We start from the raw sequence: 18726 nt of genomic DNA, 5'->3' as shown, positions 1-18726 counted from the left end.
GGAGATAAGTTTCTTCTTGTTTTCCATTTGAACTATAAATTTGGTACTTGTACTGAAATATGAAAATATGGAAATCTGGACTAGAGTATAGATTCAGTTGCTATTATTTTGTATTTGACAGATGGAGCAAAATAGAGAAGAAACTGATAAGATGAATGTGTGGAAAAAAGCACAAGACCAGTCAAAACCAGAAGTGGTCCAAGTCATTGTAAGCTTTGCTTTTAGTATATTATATGATAATATTTCAGTTTCTAATTTATATTTCCTTTTTCAAGCTGGTAATTCCATACTTGAATGTAGGAAGAATATGAAAAACGACTTTTATTAGAATCTGAGGACCAAAGGAACCATAAGGTTGTTAAAGACCGGATATTTCATGAATTGATTGGAGAGGATGGCCATGGATATTGTCACACCTATGGATCTGGCGTGCCTCGAAGATTTATCTACCCACTTGCACCATGTTCCTATGAAAACATTGATGATCTAATACAAAAGGTAGCAGAGTCTATGTCAAAGAAGTTTCAGGATCAGCTTAATATGCATCAAGCTCGAATTAATTTTCTGAAGAACAAAGAGGGGAGAGGCACAGACCAAATTGGACAGGCTTGTTTCAATGCTTAGCTCTTATTTGATGGGCACAATTTATTAGATGGTATTGATGAGATAATAGAGCAAGACAAGAAATATGAAGTAATACAGAGACATTGAGATTTTAGTTTGTTTTGACAAGAAATATTTAGCTTTTGACAAGAAATATTAGCCTTTGACAAGAATTGTTTAGCTTAATATGCTTCCTTTTCCTTATATAGGTCATATGTTGGTTTTGTATAAATGTCTCTAAAAGGTCTTTTTAGTGGGAGGTTTTTCCTTGTTCAAGTAGCTCACTTTTGTTAGTTTTACATATGTACACTAGGCAAGTGGTTCTACTATGATCATAATTGGCAATATTCAATTGATCTATTTGCCCTTTGCTGTTGTTTGAAAAATTGATAGCACATATGTAACATTATAGAATTTTCCTCTCATACCTTTATTAATTTATCAATGATGAATATACATACTAGTATCAACTTGTAAAAGAAACACTAGCTTTGAAATTTCCTCTCATATTGCCCTTCTCTTTGTAATATGATCATAAATAATGGTGCAACTTGCGATATTAATTATTGGAATTGGGTTATGGTGTGACATTGAAAAAGGGTGATATGCAAAGCTATACATGATATATCTATTTTTGTTTTTGTTTTTTTTTTTTTTTTTTTTATGTCTTAGGTCCCAAATGCAACTAGTGGCCATGAAATTCGGAGGGAGTCTATAGGAGAAGAAGGAAATCCAGGTTCAAGCAGAGATAGAGCAAGGACTGATTGAGTTTCAAAATTATTGCACATATACTGACTGTGCAATGTTGAAATTTTTGTTAAGTGTTAATTTTGGTTGTCTTATTTAGATGCTTGGTTTTGGGTATGACTTTGTAGTTTGTACTTCTTCTAACTACATATTCGGACAGTGCAACAACTTAATTACATTGCAATGAAATAGATGAGTTAATGAACAATATGTGTTGTATATTGGTATTTTTATCCCATATTTAAATGTTGTAAAAATACAGGTTTGGTTAAAAAAAAAATTGCTGGTTGACTAATAGCATCGATTAATTGCCGTAGCCAAGAATATATTTCTATATATAAACACCACACCGAAGCTACGGCAACGAGACCGTAGCAAAATTTGCTGTTGAAAAATTGGTGGGAAAAGAATTGGCAGGAAACAAATTTGGCGGGAAAAAATTTTGGAGGGAAATAATATAATTGAAAAAAAATCAATTACGCAGCGACGGAAGGTTGCAGTAGTAATTTTTGTAATGGCGATGGCATTAGGGGTAGCACAAAACCGTTGCAAAATAAGTGTCGCAAAGTGGTATGCAACGGCATTTTTTCCGTGGCTATAAGTATTGGCGACGCCACCATTTGCGTCAGAAGCATTGCCGTCGCCAATGTTTTTTTACAACGGCAAAATAGCTTTTCTTGACCGGGGGGGGGGGGGGGGCCGTGGCAAATGCAATTTTTTTTTTGTAGTGAATAGAACGTGCAGATTTTTAATTTTTCCTTTTCTTCCTTTTTTTTTTTTTTTTGAAACGGAACCTGGGTTGAGATGATGACAGAATCTGGACAACTTAGGCGACGCCGTGAACTGGACTTGGACAAAGTGTAGTAGGAATCAAACTCAGAGTCAGAAGAGCAGCTCGAAAACAGACTGCACAGATTCCGATCAGATCTTGATCTGGCGTCGGGGCTGGTGAACTAAGCGACGGGTCAGAGGGGCTGAGGACAGCGGGCTGGTGACGCAACAGTGGGCTGGTGACATGGGCGACGGAGGGGAGCGACAGGTCGGGTCCCGCGAACTGGATGACGCCGCTAGCTGGTTCTACGCACGTTCTGGTAGGATCTGAACAACTGCATCTGGGCACGACTGGAGACTGAAGCAAAGCCGGAAACTGGAACAGGTGACCAGACGGTGCAGTGGAGGAAAAAAGATCTGGAGAAGTTCTTTAGTGCCCAAAGACAACTGTTGGGTCTGAAAAGAGGAAGACGAAGGCTGTCTGAACAGAGGAAGCCAGTCTGGTCGTGAGATGGAGAAGGCTGGCCTGGCAACATCAAAGTCCAAGAAGAAGACGTTCTGGTCGTTCTTGGACGGATGTCAATGCGAGACAGATAACGGCGGGAGAGTAACGCCGTTAAGAGCACAATAACCCTAATAATGGGGTTTTTGAATTAATTCCTCGAACTGAAAAACAAAGAGACAAAGTCCTCTCAGATCTTTGCTCTGATACCAAGTCAAATATAACGAGATTGAGAGAATGAATTTTCTGATATCTTATTCATCTCATAGTATATAAAGAGGATTATATTAATACAATTGATTCACGACTCTATTCTCTACCATACATGGAATAGGTAAGTACTAACTACGCTATAATTATAATGTATTTCATTCCTAATGTTACACCATGACTCACGCTAACATTCTTCATTGAAAGATCCGGCTTTGCTGCGTCAAAATTTAGAACCTTAACCGCTTGCCTTATTGAGGGCCTGAGACTGCTATCCAAATGAGCGCACCACAAGCCAACAATCATCAAACGCTCTGCCTGTTTCCGGTCAAAAGCCATATGCAATCTTTCATCAACAGCTGAGAGAAGCCACTCTAGCATATTACCTTCTTTCCAGTAGCAATTTCTAATGAAACCATCCCAAAGCTAAAAACATCTGTCTAGCTCTTTGCTTGCACGACCAGAATATATGTATTCTGGTGACATGTAGCCTAAAGTTCCTGCAAACCTGGTTGTACGAGACTACGAGGACCTAGATCATAATCCTTGAGCCTAGCTAACTCAAAGTAACCACTACTACCAGTAGAAGCTGAATCCAACTGTGGCAAAACAGCAGTCAGATCAACTTGGGAAGAAAGACTACTTTTTACTATAGAGTTGGAGGTTGTTTGATAAGGCCAAGAAACACTCAAGTTCTTAGCAGTTCCATTGTAAGAAATCAATACTTCAGCAGTATCTGCACTATGTAGGCTAGTATATATTCCGTTTGGGTGTACACGGCAGACACTACAAGAGAAAATAGCAAAAGCGAGGAATGTCATTGTGACAACCCAAAATTCGTCTCAAAAGCTTGGCAAATACTAGGAAATTTCAGTTGTCGCATATGATCCCATTAGCAACAACCAATTTGTCCCATAAAGTAGGTATTTGTGACAAATTGAAAGTTGTCGCCCATATGACATTATGCGACAACCAATTCCTCGCAAAATGTCAATTAGGCGACAACTTCTACCAATTGTCAGTTAATATTTATGTAACAACTTTATTTTCCTCGCAAAAAATTAATTAGGCGACAACTTCTGCGGATTGTCACTAAATTTTTATGTGACAACTAGATTTCTGTCACTGAAGACTGATTTAGTGACCACTTCTATGAGTTGTCTGTTAATGATTATGTGACAACCTTACCTTCCTTGCTGAAAATCAATTTGGCGACAACTTTATCGGGTTGTCGCTTAATGTGTATGTAACAATTTGAATTTCCTCGCTGAAAATTAATTTGGCGACAACTTTATTGAGTTGTCACTTAATGTTTATGTAACAATTTCAATTTCCTCACTGAAAACTAATTAAGCAACAACTTCTACTAGTTGTCGGTTAATGTTTATGTGACAACTTTAATTTTCTTGTAAAAGACCAATTAGGTGACGACCTTTACAGGTTGTCGCTTGATGATTATGTGACAACCTGAACTTCCTCACTGAAAACCAATTAGGCGACAACTTCTACGAGTTGTTGGTTTGACAACTTTAATTTTCTTGCAAAAGGCCAATTAGGCGACGAGCTCAACAGGTTGTCGCTTAATGTTCATGTGACAACTTGAAATTGATCGCTGAAAACCAATTAAGTGACAACTCGTAGAAGTTGTCGCTTAATGTTAATGCGACAACTTTAATTTTCTTGCAAAAGGCCAATCAAGCGACGACCTCAACGAGTTGTCACTTAATGTTTATGTGACAAATTGAAATTTCTTACTAAACCCAATTAGGCGGCAACTTCCATCAGTTGTAGGTCAATGTTTATGTGACAACTTTAATTTTCTTGTAAAAGATGAATTAGGTGACAACTTCTACATGTTGTCGCTTAATGTTTGTGTGACAACTTAAACTCCCTCGCTGAAAAAGTGATCCAAGTATGAAGAAATCTCCTCAAGGCGATTCTGAGTGAGGAGTGATCCTCTTGAGAGAAATCCGACGAAGGAAAAATCCCTTCAATTATATGAAGATTTCAAAGAAAAATAAAATTTCAAGGGTACAAAAAGAGGGACACCATTTGCCTCTCAAACCGCAGCGGGAAATGCTATTCGGACAGTGGTGGATCAAGGTATGCAACGAGCAGAAGTCGTGACAAAGGCCCCGGGTCTCGGGAGAGATGTGGCATTAAGAGCTATCAGTAGAAGTGGCATACTAAGATTAGCTGAACTAACTCATTTTTTTTTATAGACAAGTACAAAGAGACTAGTCTGTTGTTGATCAAACAGAGAGAGATAAAGTGTTGCTTCTATGAATTTTCATGACAATGAGAAAGTGCAAAGTCAAAATTTCAACTACAAGGAGGGGTGAACGAGCGAGTGAGCACAGTTAGATTTTTAGTCTTCACTATTTGATTTAGATCTAATGGAGATTAACTACAATTAGGCAGGGAATCAAATGAGTTATGTAAGTAACAAGGACAATTCGTAACATCAACTTACCAAGAGACAAAGAAAATAGGTCGATCGTATCACATCTTCTAAGAGTTGCATGCACATTTCCCCCTAAGCACACTTTTATTTTAATCTCTTAGATTTTTGTATATTACTATACTTCTAAATTGACTTAGAGATCATAGCCTTATATAGTGATACCAAATCGGTGCATTAATAGTTGTTGATTTTTTTTTTCTTTATGAGACAAGAGTTATACTACAAAAACAAGATCCTAGCTTAGTTGTTAGACTACAATTCATATGTCACAAGCTTACTCTTCATGAAATTTGCTAAATAATGCCCCTCGGCGGCGGTGTACTTTTAGAGTGTAAAAATTTTAAATTATTCTTTTTGTACATTGGACGGAAATTAAACTTCATCTAACCTAATCTTAATTTAAATGAAAATGATCACCTGGTCAGTTATTGACCAAGAAAATAATGCTCAACTACCCTTGGATGTAAATCCAATGGCAGAGAGAATTATTTTAAAGCTTTAATATATAAATACCGGATTTGGAGGAAAAATATTCAAAAGAAAAAAAAAAGGCGCAATGCATAAAAATGAGCAGGTTTCTATCCAAAATAAAAGTCAAAAATGAAAATAAAAACCTAATCACATCTGCCTCTTCCCTTTGCATCCTCATCAAAGCCGCCCGAAACTTCACACTCTCATTTGCCGTCACAGAGGAGAGAGAGGCACCAGAGCAGAGATAGTAGAGCAAACCCTAAGAGAGAGAAGATGAAGAGGAACCCACGCATCTCGAGCTACAGCCACAAGAGCCGCAAGGCCCACTTCACGGCATCGTCGAGCGTCCGCCGAGTCTTGATGAGCGCGCCACTCTCCTCCGACCTCTGGTCAAAAGTACAACGTCCAGTAGATGCCGGTGAGCAAGGACGACGAGGTCCAGGTCGTGCGTGGGACCTACAAGGGCCAGGAGGGCAAGGTCGTCCGGGTCTACCACCGTAAGGTCACCCGCGAGAAGGTCAATGGCTCCACGGTCGACATCGGAATCAACCCCTCCAAGGTTTTGATCACTAAGCTCAGGCTGGACAAGGACAGCAAGTTGCTGCTGGACCGCAAGGCCAAGGGCAGAGCTGCCGCCGATAAGGACAAAGGCACCAAGTTGACGGCAGGGGACATCATGCAGAACGTGGATTGATGAGTGAGAGGCCTCTCTTGATTTTGGTAGTGAAATGAGGTTTTATGTTTAGTGGTTTAATTTTTAAGAACCTGGCGATGTTCGTGAGGAACGACATGTTCTATTTGATTTTAGCGACGTTCTTGTTCCATAGGACCAGGTTATTTTTCTAGCCGCTGCCTTCCGCGCATCAGCTTCGCGAAGAAAAACAAAGGTGAGTTTCCTGCTTCCGATTAATTATATCTTTCTATTGTTTAATTATACTATTCATTGATTGATTGTATTTTATAGGGTGTTTTTATATGCAATCATTAAGCTGATCCTCTTTCTTGGTTACAAGGAACAAAATCTGCTACAAGCTGCTCATGATTATAAGGGTCTGCTTTGAGAGTGGTGGAGTTTTCTAATTCATCAGTCTTTGCCATGGTACATTTAATGATTTCCGCAGCCTTGTTTGCAGGGCACGTGGCTGTGAATCCTGTGATCATGGATGGTAATGTGAGTGTGGGTCCTGAAGCATGTGGGTGGACTCAAAGAGATCTTGTTGAGCAATGATATGTGTGTTGGAAATGGAGGTTAGGGTTCTGAACATTTTTGGGCTTTGTTATGATAATTGGTTATGTTCCAAGGTTGGTTGTTAATGATTATGTCAATGCATGAGTTTCTATGTTTCAAGATGTATCTGTTGGGAGCTATGTTTGGTTATACCCTCCTCCCTTATAATTTCTTTGAACTGTGAATATAGAGTCTCCTTAGGGTAGGTAACAATATTTCTACTTTTCAATTAGAGTGAATATGAAATTGTTTATCTTGGAACTTGTGACTTTAGTGATACAATTGGTCAGGGACTACGGAATAAAATGAAGCTTTTTGATGTAGCATAGTCCACTTTCAGTGCTTTGGCTGGGCAACTGAGGTGATTGTTTCTTGGCCAATTCAACATGTAATTTGGTATGTTTTCTATTTACTTAATAATTTTTTCAATTTTGGGTAGAAAACTCGCATACTTGCTGTTCTGATACTATGGAGGCATGAAGCAGAAGCTATCAAGGCTGCAATGGAGTCTGGTGAATCCTAGGTTGGTAGATGCAATGAAGCTATCATTCAAATTACTTCTCTATCAAGAGAACTTGGTATCATAGTGGAGGTAAGTTTGCACTATTCTTCGTTTTAAGCCAAGTTATCCATTCATTGTCAAGCACTTCTCAATTCTTAGAACTGAGTCATTGTTTTGCCCTGCAGTGCCACTGGCCTCTACAAAACCTCTAAAAAGAACTTTCAACGTGGCAAATGCGTCTCCAGTGATTAGTTCAAAGTGCAAGAGCGAGTAGCCAATATTCCAAGATTTGGGGAAGTGATCAAGAGCATGCCAAAAAGATGAGGAGTTCATTGCAACACTTTCAAGCAAACCAACAACCAATAATTGCCTACTAGTATGTTGGATTTAGTACACAAGGATCTCTAGACTATTTTGAATTATTACTTATCTAACAATTTTGAATTGTTATTGATTGTAAAGAATATTTTGGGTTAATATATTCTTATTTTGTCAGCTCATCTTTAATATCTATGAAATGCTATGAAAATGAATTTTCTTGCTATAGATTAGAGAATCAAAAACGACAAAAGAAAAATTCCTCGTCATTTGGTACCTTTAGGAATGGCTAGTTTTCTCGCTTAAATTGAAAATGCGACGACTTGGATTATCACAACCAGTTGTTGCCTAATGTGTTTTACTGATTGTCAAAAGCGACAAAATTATACGGTTGTCTTTTTTTCAATATGCGACGCAATTAGTTCCTCGACGAAATTATAGGAGACATACAAGAAGTCTCGCATATAATTTTCTACAACAAATACATATGTGTCACATATTAATATATGCAACAAACTGAAACCTAGCAGTTATTTTTTGCAACAAAAAAAAAAAAGGTCTCGCAAGATGTCATACACGAGGAACGAATGCATCACTTATTGAAAATGCGACAAACATATGAGCCCCGCATATGGAATATCCGATGTAAACAAAGCCTCGCATATTAAAAATAATAACAAATAAAGTCTCGCATATAGTTTTTGGTAACACACATATGTGTCTCGCAATTTGTGATATGCGAGGAACCAATTGCGTCACATATTGAAAAAGCCACAACTGTGTAATTTCGTTGCTTTTGACAATCAGTAAAACACATAAGGCGACAACCCAAAGTCGTCGCATTTTTAATTTAGCGAGAAATTTAGACTTTTTACGACAACTTTGAGTTGTCGACGATGACATTTTCTATTGTAGTGAGAAGAAAGTAAATTTATGTTGATCCCAACGTCTATAATTTAATTGGGGTCCCGGTCACTATTTATACAAGAATCAAACTCGACAAGAACATTTTGATTCATGGTAGAATCATACATTTTGATTCATGGTAGAATCATTGGTGGTGGTATTAAATAGGCCTAAAAAGCCAGCACCTGAATTTAATGGGATTTCATATCCAACTGGGGAGAGGAAGAATACAAGACCATGTCCATACAGAGAGAGAGACATTATATATGGTTTAAGAGGTCAATGGTGAAGGAGAAGCCAGTAGTGAAATCTGTGAGTTCTCCTGTAGCAGAGTCCCATATCAGCACCCTCTCACCATAGGTGACCTGACCAATACGGTATGAATAATTAACTATGTTGAACTCGACAGCCCCGTTAAGGCTGTTGCATCTCCACGGTACGGTGTGTTAAGTGTATCAACCTCAAAGCCAGATATATCAAAAGAAATTGAACAAACAAAGGGAAGGAAAACATAGAAAAGCAAAAGTGATAGCTGAAGTAAGCTAATCAAAAAGATCTCCATTGGTAGGTGGTGGATTGACACACAGAAATAGAAGGAGTTGTCACAGGTTGGAAATCTGTATCTTCTTGGAAGTAACACAAAACACTGACTTTATATATCAACGAATAGTCGAATACAGTCACTTGTGTCTATAGTAAGTGAAACAAGTCAGGTAAAGAGAATCACAGAAATGAGAAAATGATTTGATGCAGACATTAATTGGAACCACGCCACCTGAATCTCACACAGTTTTATAGTCTATTTAAGTATTTATGTGAGATACATCTACATCAACTTAATTCCTAATATGGAAAGCTACTTCCGGTAACGACTGGCCTGCAAAAGAACGTCTCAACTCTCAACTAGAGAACCAGAGTTCACCCTGAATAGCTCAAACATTCTTCACCATATCTTTGTCCTAACTCATAAGTCCACTAAATAACTAGAAACGTTTCATGATCCTAAGACACTTCCCATGACACTTCTACACCTGGAAGTTCTAAATGTACCATCTGTTTGGCTTACTCTGATTCCCTACTAGGCTGCTACAGATGAAAACATTATCTCTGAAGTCGAAGTACATGAAGTCAAAGAATTTTTGAAAGAACGGAAGTCAATGTCCTAAATATGGTTGTGTGATTATAGAAATTGTTTGAACCCAAAATTACAGAAATAGCTACGAAAACTTCAAGAATTATATAGTTTTGTGGATAGTTACTATCTGGGGATAGTGAAATACTAACAATGCAGTGGAAAGTCACTACCTTTTGAAAGATCAATCCTATTCAGGAAAATTTTAGCTATATTAATAAGAAGTTTCATGCTTCACTGCCTCACGCTCTCACTAGTATCTTAATCAATTAGATATTCGTCTGAGCAAATCATATGTTGATGAGCTTATGTACAATCGATCATCATATTATATAATGTTGCGGGCAAGTCCATCACCTTGGTCAAAATGTAATTTTAGAATCCACAGCGCTCTCATCTCCTGCATTTTTTGGGCCTCTTTTGTTTGATTTGGGCCCTGTTTTTCTTTGCACTAGAAGGGCCCTCGTCCGTTTAGTTACTTGTTGCTCTTACAGCTTCACTCGAGAGGAGGGGGGAGAGAACTCCAACCCAAATAAAAAATACAAACGTTCCAACCTATTCTATTCCATCATAGCGGCCAAAGTTTGCATATGATAGATTTGACGGTACATTAAGTAATCTACTTAGCTGTACAGGTACATTTGCTCCATACATTATTAGACTAGCTAGACCTAATCTCGAGCTAGCTCTACGATTATATGGAAATGGTATACTAATAAAAGAAACTGGTCCTTGTACAATAAACTGCTACATTCTTAGTTAACTGTCACATAAGCAGATAATAGATTTTTGTTACATAAATTTTAACCCCAAGGATGAAATATTTAATATAAAATTTTGAAATGTTGGTGTGAAAATTTTGAAAATATCAAATTTTGAAGGGAGATGGTATTCACCTTTAAAAATACTAATCACACATCCTTTTGTGTTTTAATTAACACATAAGAGGGTGTGTGATTATTGATTAGTAATTTCTAATACAAAAAAATGTTGGAATATCACTAGTAATGCACATTTTGGAGTACTACATGCATCTTACCTTATGTGGCAGCTGATATGGCAGAAAGTCTAACATATCACAGAATTTCATTAAATGACATAACTGTGTACATCAGCTGCCACATAAGGTAGGATGCATGTGGTACCCAATGATTACACGCATTTTTATGCTCGTAATTATGTTCTAAACACTAGAATTAAGCTAATCTCCAAAGTAATTATTATTTAATTAATATATTTTTATTTATATTGTAGAAAACAAGCTGAGTTACAGAAATCGTTAGAAAATGACGCGAAATGGAGCAATTCAGAATTTTTAGCAAAATGACGAAATTGTGGAAATCTTAATTGAGCAATTAAGCTTAATTGGTTAATTAAGCGCAAAACAAAACGTGCAGCATGTGCAAGGAATGATGGGCACCCATTGCTTAATTATTCATTTGACATATGGCAGAGATACAATTAAACATTGGAGTCTAATTATACAAGAAGAAACAGCAGCGTTTCTTTCTTTCTTTACCCACCATCACCTTATTTTCTGATCTCCTAATATCCGATTGTTCCCATCAGAGCTAAGGCTCTTTGGCAATAAAACTTTCCCCCTTCAAAAAAAAAATCACCTTATTTTCTCTCCTTGGCCACTCAAATGCTGCCACCTCAACCATTTTCTTATCCTCTTTCCATTCTCTCTCAACCACACCGAGGATAGGAAGGGATAATCAATTAGAAAACCCATCATCATTCTCTCATCCCTAGACACCGAACAACACCGCACCACCTACTCCATCCTCTTTTCTCTCTAACACCGAACCCACCCACCCCATATCTCATCTTTTCCTCCTTCTCATCTTTTCTTCACCTCACTAAGATCCATCTCACCAAAATTCCTTCTTCTCATCTTTTCTTCACCTCACCAAGATCCACCTCACCAAAATTCATCATTCTCATCTTCAAGATCCACCTCACCAAAATTCCTCCTTCTCATCTTTTCTTCACCTCATCAAGATCCACCTCACTAAAATTCCTCCTCCTCATCTTCAAGATCTACCTCACCAAAATTCCTCATTCTCATCTTTTCTTCACCTCACCAAGATCTACCTCACCAAAATTCCTCCTTCTCATCAATTTCACAAGATTCAAAGGGGAAGCCCAAGCATTAAGAGATTCATCACTATCAAGTTTGGGTAAAAGTAGGGATCCATAAATCAAGGCTCGCTATAATTGTTTTATAGCAATTTGTGGCTTGTTCTTGTTATTCCTACTTCTCTTCACTTTGTTTCTCTTTAAATTATGTATTTTGATGTTAGTTTGGTGATGGGTTGACACCCCGGATTCCACCCTGGAATCCGAAGTGGCCCTGCGGGACCCACTTTTAAAGAAGGTTTGTAACGTCCCGAACCTGAATCCACCGGTTTACTAGTCATTTGGACGGTAAACGACAACTATTTTCACTTTTACTTTCGTTTCCGTACTTTTAGTGGCCCTAAAAGTTGACTTTTTATTCGGGTCAAAATTTGAGAAAATGTTCTTCATGAAAGTTGTAGGGGACGTTAAACCGAGCGCGTGGATATGTGGTACGTAAAAATCGGAGCTCGTATGCGCAAGTTATAAGCGAAATACTAAAGTTACTGTTCATGGTAAGTAGTATAAATTTAAAAAAGTTACTGTTGGGGTTAAATTTTTCTCACTCTCTCTCTCTCCGCGCGATTTTCTCTCTCTTCTTCCCCGGTTCTCTCCTTACTCTGCAGCTCCGGCTAGCCTCCGTTTTCGGCCACCTGGGGATGAACCGCGACCACCCCTAGCTTCGTCTCCTCCTTCCGGACTCGCTAGTGGTGGTGGGTCGCCGTGAATCGACCGGAAAATGCAGTTTCGACGCCGAGAAGCTTACGGTTACTGTAGCAGGTTAGGAGTTTTGTCGATTTCCGGCAATTCCGGCCGTCTCCGGCCACCAAACCGGCGTCGAAGGTTCGGTTTTTGACATAGATCATTTCCCCTAAGGTCTTTCATTTCAATTTGCAGTGTAGAGGTCGAATTAACGATTTGCAATTTCTAGGGTTCTTGGAGTTTTCTGGAAATTTTTCACTGCCAAATTGGAGCTCTTCCAGGTAAAATTGGAATTTGTTGTAGTTGAGAAAGAGGTTGGGTTTGTTGAGTAGATGGTGCTGCCAAATTTTGGTGGCCATTGGTGGTGGTTGCCGCCAGCGCGTGGGCCCCACGCGCCGCCACTGTTGGTGGCGCGTGGAGGCATATAGGGCAGTGTTTTAATTTCAGTTTTTAGCCCATTAATTTGTATATGTTGTAGAGCTTGTATGTGAAGTTTGGTGAATTTTGGAGGAGTTTGGAATTGTTTCCAATTATTCCGAAGTTTAGGGTTTCGATTAATGAATTATGAGAATCCGACCGTCGGATATCTCTTGGTTCGGACTTAGAACCTTTAAGATAATGAATTGGTATTAGTGGTATACTTTGGGTTGAATCCGAGAACAAGTGGAGAGTTGATTTGTGAGGTTTTGATTATGGAATTGGTATTAAATTGTCGAATTGTCGCTTACGGAATATAATTGTGTATAGGGCAATGTTGCGAGCTACGGCTAGATGAAGGAACTCGTTTGCGTGGTCGCCCAATAGTACTGTGAGTGGACTTTTGTTTTTTAAATAAGTGATGCATGCATTTATTTACTAAAGTACGTTCTATTTAATTAACCTATCACTTTCCGAGCATATGAATTGATTTTTGGAATTTAATTATGATTTATCTCGGTATGACTTTCGGAATTGGTTTTGGAATATATGATTATTATTTGGAAATATGATTTACGTGATTTTTTTTCGACGACTTATTTTACCGAGATGATTTTTGGATTACATTTTATATCTAGTAGTCAATTTTGAGATATTCTGGAATATTATTGGAAATGAGATTTTTCCGAAGGAATTTGTGCTCATACTAATTTCCGGGTTTGATTCTGAATTTGAGAGAATTTGGCGTGCGGGGTCACGTCATTGGAATATACTTATTTGTTTTCTCGTGAGATATTGGGAAAGCCTTTCGGATTTTTTGGTTTTTATCTTGAGAGATTTTGGAGAAGCTTATGGATTTACAGATTTACTGGTTTTCGATGGTTTCTCCTCACCATACGCGGGTCATGTGGTTAGGCTCCTCCTCACCGACTTTGTGTTGGTGAGTGGCAGTTGAGGTAGCTTATTCTCCTCCTCACTTACTTTGTGTTGGTAAGTGGCAGTAGAGGTGACGTATTCTCCTCCTTACGTGGGTGGCAGTCAAGGTAATGTTCTCCTCCTCACACAATCTATGTGTGAGTGGAAGTCGAGGTTATTAGTTCTCCTCCTCACACAATCTATGTGTGAGTGGTAGTCGAGGGTAGGTTGAGCCTAAGGGGCTCCTTTACCCGTATGGTGACATCCCTTCCCCATATCCTACTATTTGTTACTTGACTAGCGGGGCTAGTCCGATTCTTTTAGCCAGCGGGGACTGGTATGTTTTCACGAGACTCCGAGTTTTAAAGACTTACGTTTTATAAATGTTGCATGCATCGGGAATTTTTTTTTTAAAGAAATAAATGTGGGAAAATATGAAATCTTTTTCCTTTTAATTTATTTATTTTTGTCCACTCACGCTAACGTTTTTCGTCTACTTTCCCCTGGGCTTTTCGGTTTCTAATGCCCAGTTTGCAGGCGTTATTAGTTGAGATCGGGCGTACGTGGTTCGAGGCATAGTTGACGAATAGCTTCCGCATTTCTTTGTTTGGCTCTGATCTATTGTGGGTTACTGTTTTGGGTAGTCCACTTTAGGGGTGACTCGACCAGTTCTCGGTAGAGTTATTACTAAGGTGGGCCCCGCAGGACCACTCCGGATTTCGGGGTGAAATCCGGGGCGGGTCCTGTCAAGGTTTACCAAAAATTTCGGCATAACCTCCCTTAAAAATGGACAACCCAAAAACCTGTGGAAAACAAATTTCACTTCTAATAATCCAACCACAACTCCTGGAGCCACCCTGCTCCCATCATTCAACCAACTTAATCCCAAAAATAATACTAGTGTATCAAGTATAATGAGTAGGGGAAGACGATAGCCATACGAGTGAGCCTCCCAGGCTCGGGTGAAAGCCCCCCAGGCTAAAGTACTCTCATTACTCCCGTAATATACCCTTACGCCACTATGTGTAGCGATAGGATACTGGGCTTCAGAATTACTGTCACAGAGACAGTAACCAGCGCCACAAAGGCGGAGGGCTTCGATGATCCCATCACTTCGCCACAAAGGCAGAAGATCAAAGCTAGCAATGATAAGTCACCCAAAGTATGGCAAAAGAAAATCCGAAAACCTCATAAATCCATAAAACATAAGGCTTCCCCATCTCTCATAAAAGAATTTCCAATGACGTGTCCCACACGCCAAGATAATCTCGAGTTTAAAATGAATAGGAAGAAATAATAATAAACATGTTTTCCGTAAACCGAAACAAAACCAATTTCAAAATCATCATCAAGGCATTCCCAATGCCAAAACCGAAGTCGATAAATAAATAAGGAATATAACTCCATCCAAATCTCATTTCGAAAATCCTTTAAAAGTCTCAAATCGAAATAGAATATAATTAAAAGTATAATTCCAGAAATCACCTCGGAAATATATAATTCGTCAAATAAGATTATAAATCATAATCAACTTCGGAAACAAATCAATAAATGCATGCATCATACTTTGAAAATAAAAGTCCACTCACAGTATATAGTCAATCCTGACGTCGCTCGGTATTTTCCTCGTACGAAGACTCCTCTCGTCCTATACGAATAGCACTCGTAAAAATATATTTACAGGACGGAAATTAACTTTACGACAATTAGAAATTGAAATTCATAACGCCCCCTCTTCAAAAACCAACTCCTTAATTCACATCAAAACCGTCCACAATACTCCAACAATATTCATTCATCGATATATATAAATTCTAAAGTGAATTCAAAAGAATTTCGGCGATCGAATTCACGTAAATCGATAATTATCCATTTATACTCAATTCGTAATTCCTCCAATTTCCACCAAACTTCATGTATAAAATTCTACAATTGTTAAGGGATTTATGGAGCCAAAACAGTAATTAAAACTCAGCTCTACGCGCCACCACGCGCCACCGGCAACCACCACTAATGGCCACCAAATTTTGGCAGCACCACCTACTCAACAGACCCAATCTCTTTCTCAACTACAACAAGTTCCAATTTTACCTGGAAGAGCTCCAATTTAGCCGGTGAAAAATTTCCAGAAAAATTCAAGAACCCTAGGATCGGGTTTGATCGATTCGACCTCCACACTGCAAATTGGAATGTGATGCGCTCGATAGCAAGCGCATAATTTAACCCTGAAATGTCATTAGTAGTACGTAATAAATAGGGATCGTTCTATTCCGGGGATTGAGGGTACACCTGTCATTGTCAAACAATTAAACAATTAAAATTAAAACAAAGTATAATATTCACAAAGATATTCACAAGTCACTACTACAAAAATTGAATCAGACGACGGCTAAAAACCGTCGTCTGATATGGCGGTAAAGCGTCGTCTATCGAGGCGCCGTCTGATGAAGATCGATTGTAGGGAACCGTCGTGTGAAGGGCTCGGCAGCATGCCGGCAGCATGTCGACAGCATGTGGGCAGCCTGTCGACAGCATTAGCTGTTGTGTGACTATTATTCAGACAACGGGTACCCTTAGCAGCTGTTGTGTGATTGCAAATTACACGTCACTTTATTTTGTGGCCGTTGTGTGAGTTTAAGTCACACAACGCTCTTTACAAGGCAGCTGTTATCTGTTTTGAATTCAGACGACGGTTGTTTATTTTTGTGCGCGTTGTGGGACTTTCATTCACACCACTCTTTTTGCTTGTAAGCATCCATTGTCTGTTTTGAATTCAGACGACGGTTGTTTATTTTTGTGCGCGTTGTGGGACTTTCATTCACACCACTCTTTTTGCTTGTAAGCATCCATTGTCTGTTTTGTTTTCAGACGACGGTTGTTTATTTTTGTGCGCGTTGTCGGACTTTTACTCACACCACTCTTTTTGCTTGTAAGCATCCATTGTCTGTTTTGAACTCAGATAATAGAAAATTAGCTAGATGTAGGCTTTCACACGACAGTCCCAAAATCAGTAATTACCAAATGAACAGTAATTAGATTAATGTATATATAGATCAATCTAATATTGTTATAACCCACATGATTGTACCTAAATGGATTACACAATGCAAAATAAGGAGCGTATCGGTATATGCTACTCCAATAGCAAAATAAGGAGCACATCTGTATATGCTACTCCAATAGCAAAATAAGGAGCACATCTATATATGCTACTCCAATGGCAAAATAAGTGAAGAAATGTACTTTAAATCATCACTTCAGACCACAAAAACACATTTCTTGCCTATTTCACATTAGAGGGCGTAGGCCATGAGCAACTGCAGACTTTACAACTTCAGGATGTTCTTCAACACATAACTTGCGAGCTCATTACGGACTTCATCAATTTCCACTTGACTATAAACATGGTTAGCTCTCCTACCCCACTGTAATAGTTTAAAAATCACAAATTAAACTCATGCCATGCCATTTGATAAACTGAAACTATAGTATGAACTCCTTTGAAAACTAACAGCAACCTTTAGACTTTGTTATTTCAAAATGAAAAGCTTCAGTTACCTTTTCTGCAAAACCCAAGTTTGTATCATGTATGATGTCCCTCATATATCTCATCACAAAATAGCCACACTGTTTGTCATTTGGCTGTGATGGAATACCCTTCAAAAATACACAACGTGCACCATCAATTAACAACATATACATATATTACTCATTATTGACTGAAGTATTATTCAAAAGTAAATGAATATATCAAACACATACTGCCATGTTCTTCCATTGAGGAAAACCTCGTCCTTTCTTGTTGCGGTCCGCTCTAAACATTGATATGGCACTATATATAAGCAGATCAACATTAGAAAAGACCAACAATTAATGTATAAGGTGACCAACAATAGAAAGGACCAGCATAGTTGAACAAACTTCCAGTGAACAAGTAAGTTTTGAGCAACTTACGTGTCAACAATATCTTTCCATTCTCCGTTACCTCCAAGGCGTCTTTTTAATGGATCCATGAAATAGACAATGTCATTGTCCGGATCGATCACAGTTAATACCCAATGAGCACTACAGTTCATTAAAATCATTTTAGGAAAATAACCATGTGCATGTAAAAGCGGCAAATATATGAATAATAAAGCTTTGGTTTAAGCATATACATACGATGCATTGTAAGGCACTAAGAAAATCTGGTTTGGAGAAGCACTTATGAGGCGATCTTTTATACGATGCATTGTAAGGCACTAATTAATATATATTGCTACTTTCCCTCTCATGAGCAAAACTTTCTTGAGTTGACAATAAAATTTTTACGTCTCGAACCAAATATATTTCACATTAACATCAAGTCAACAATAAGATATGGTTACGAAGATATAGAATGGGCTGTACATGTAAAGGTATTTTATGCTCATGAGTTCATCTCATCGATTCCTGATGAGTATACAATTCTTACGATTACTAATTGTTGAGCAAACCCACAACACTAGTATGTGCTCTAAATTCTGAAACTGAATATTAGATCAAGGCAAGTAATTTTAAAATTGAAAGAATCTGTCCATTTTGTCCACAATGACAAGATGCAAGAACTATATATCAACAATCCTCGATACTCAAATGGATAACTAGATGTCTTACTTCTGTTTTAAATTCATTGTTCTTTTATTTATGCATGCATTGAAAATTTAGTTGACAATAATGCAAGTAGATGTTGATTCTG

At 38.3% G+C, this 18726-nt stretch overlaps 1 protein-coding gene and 1 pseudogene across 1 annotated transcript; one reads left to right on the top strand and one right to left on the bottom strand.

Moving 5' to 3' along the window:
* The first annotated feature begins 6041 nt into the window (after window positions 1-6041).
* Window positions 6042-6462, top strand: LOC112185894 (annotated as a pseudogene).
* A 10668-nt stretch (window positions 6463-17130) lies between these two features.
* Window positions 17131-18241, bottom strand: LOC112183893. The gene is made up of 5 exons (XM_024322210.2): window positions 18171-18241; window positions 17964-18074; window positions 17772-17841; window positions 17568-17666; window positions 17131-17434 (listed from the first exon to the last, which is right to left on the bottom strand). Exons 1-5 carry the CDS (start codon window positions 18239-18241, stop codon window positions 17336-17338), a joined length of 450 nt encoding a protein of 149 aa, XP_024177978.1. The 3' UTR covers window positions 17131-17335.
* Between the last annotated feature and the right edge of the window lie 485 nt (window positions 18242-18726).

The sequence above is a fragment of the Rosa chinensis genome, chromosome 2, assembly GCF_002994745.2.
Source record: "Rosa chinensis cultivar Old Blush chromosome 2, RchiOBHm-V2, whole genome shotgun sequence".
In the NCBI taxonomy this organism is placed as follows: domain Eukaryota; kingdom Viridiplantae; phylum Streptophyta; class Magnoliopsida; order Rosales; family Rosaceae; genus Rosa; species Rosa chinensis.
This window is presented reverse-complemented; position numbering and strand designations above follow the sequence as displayed.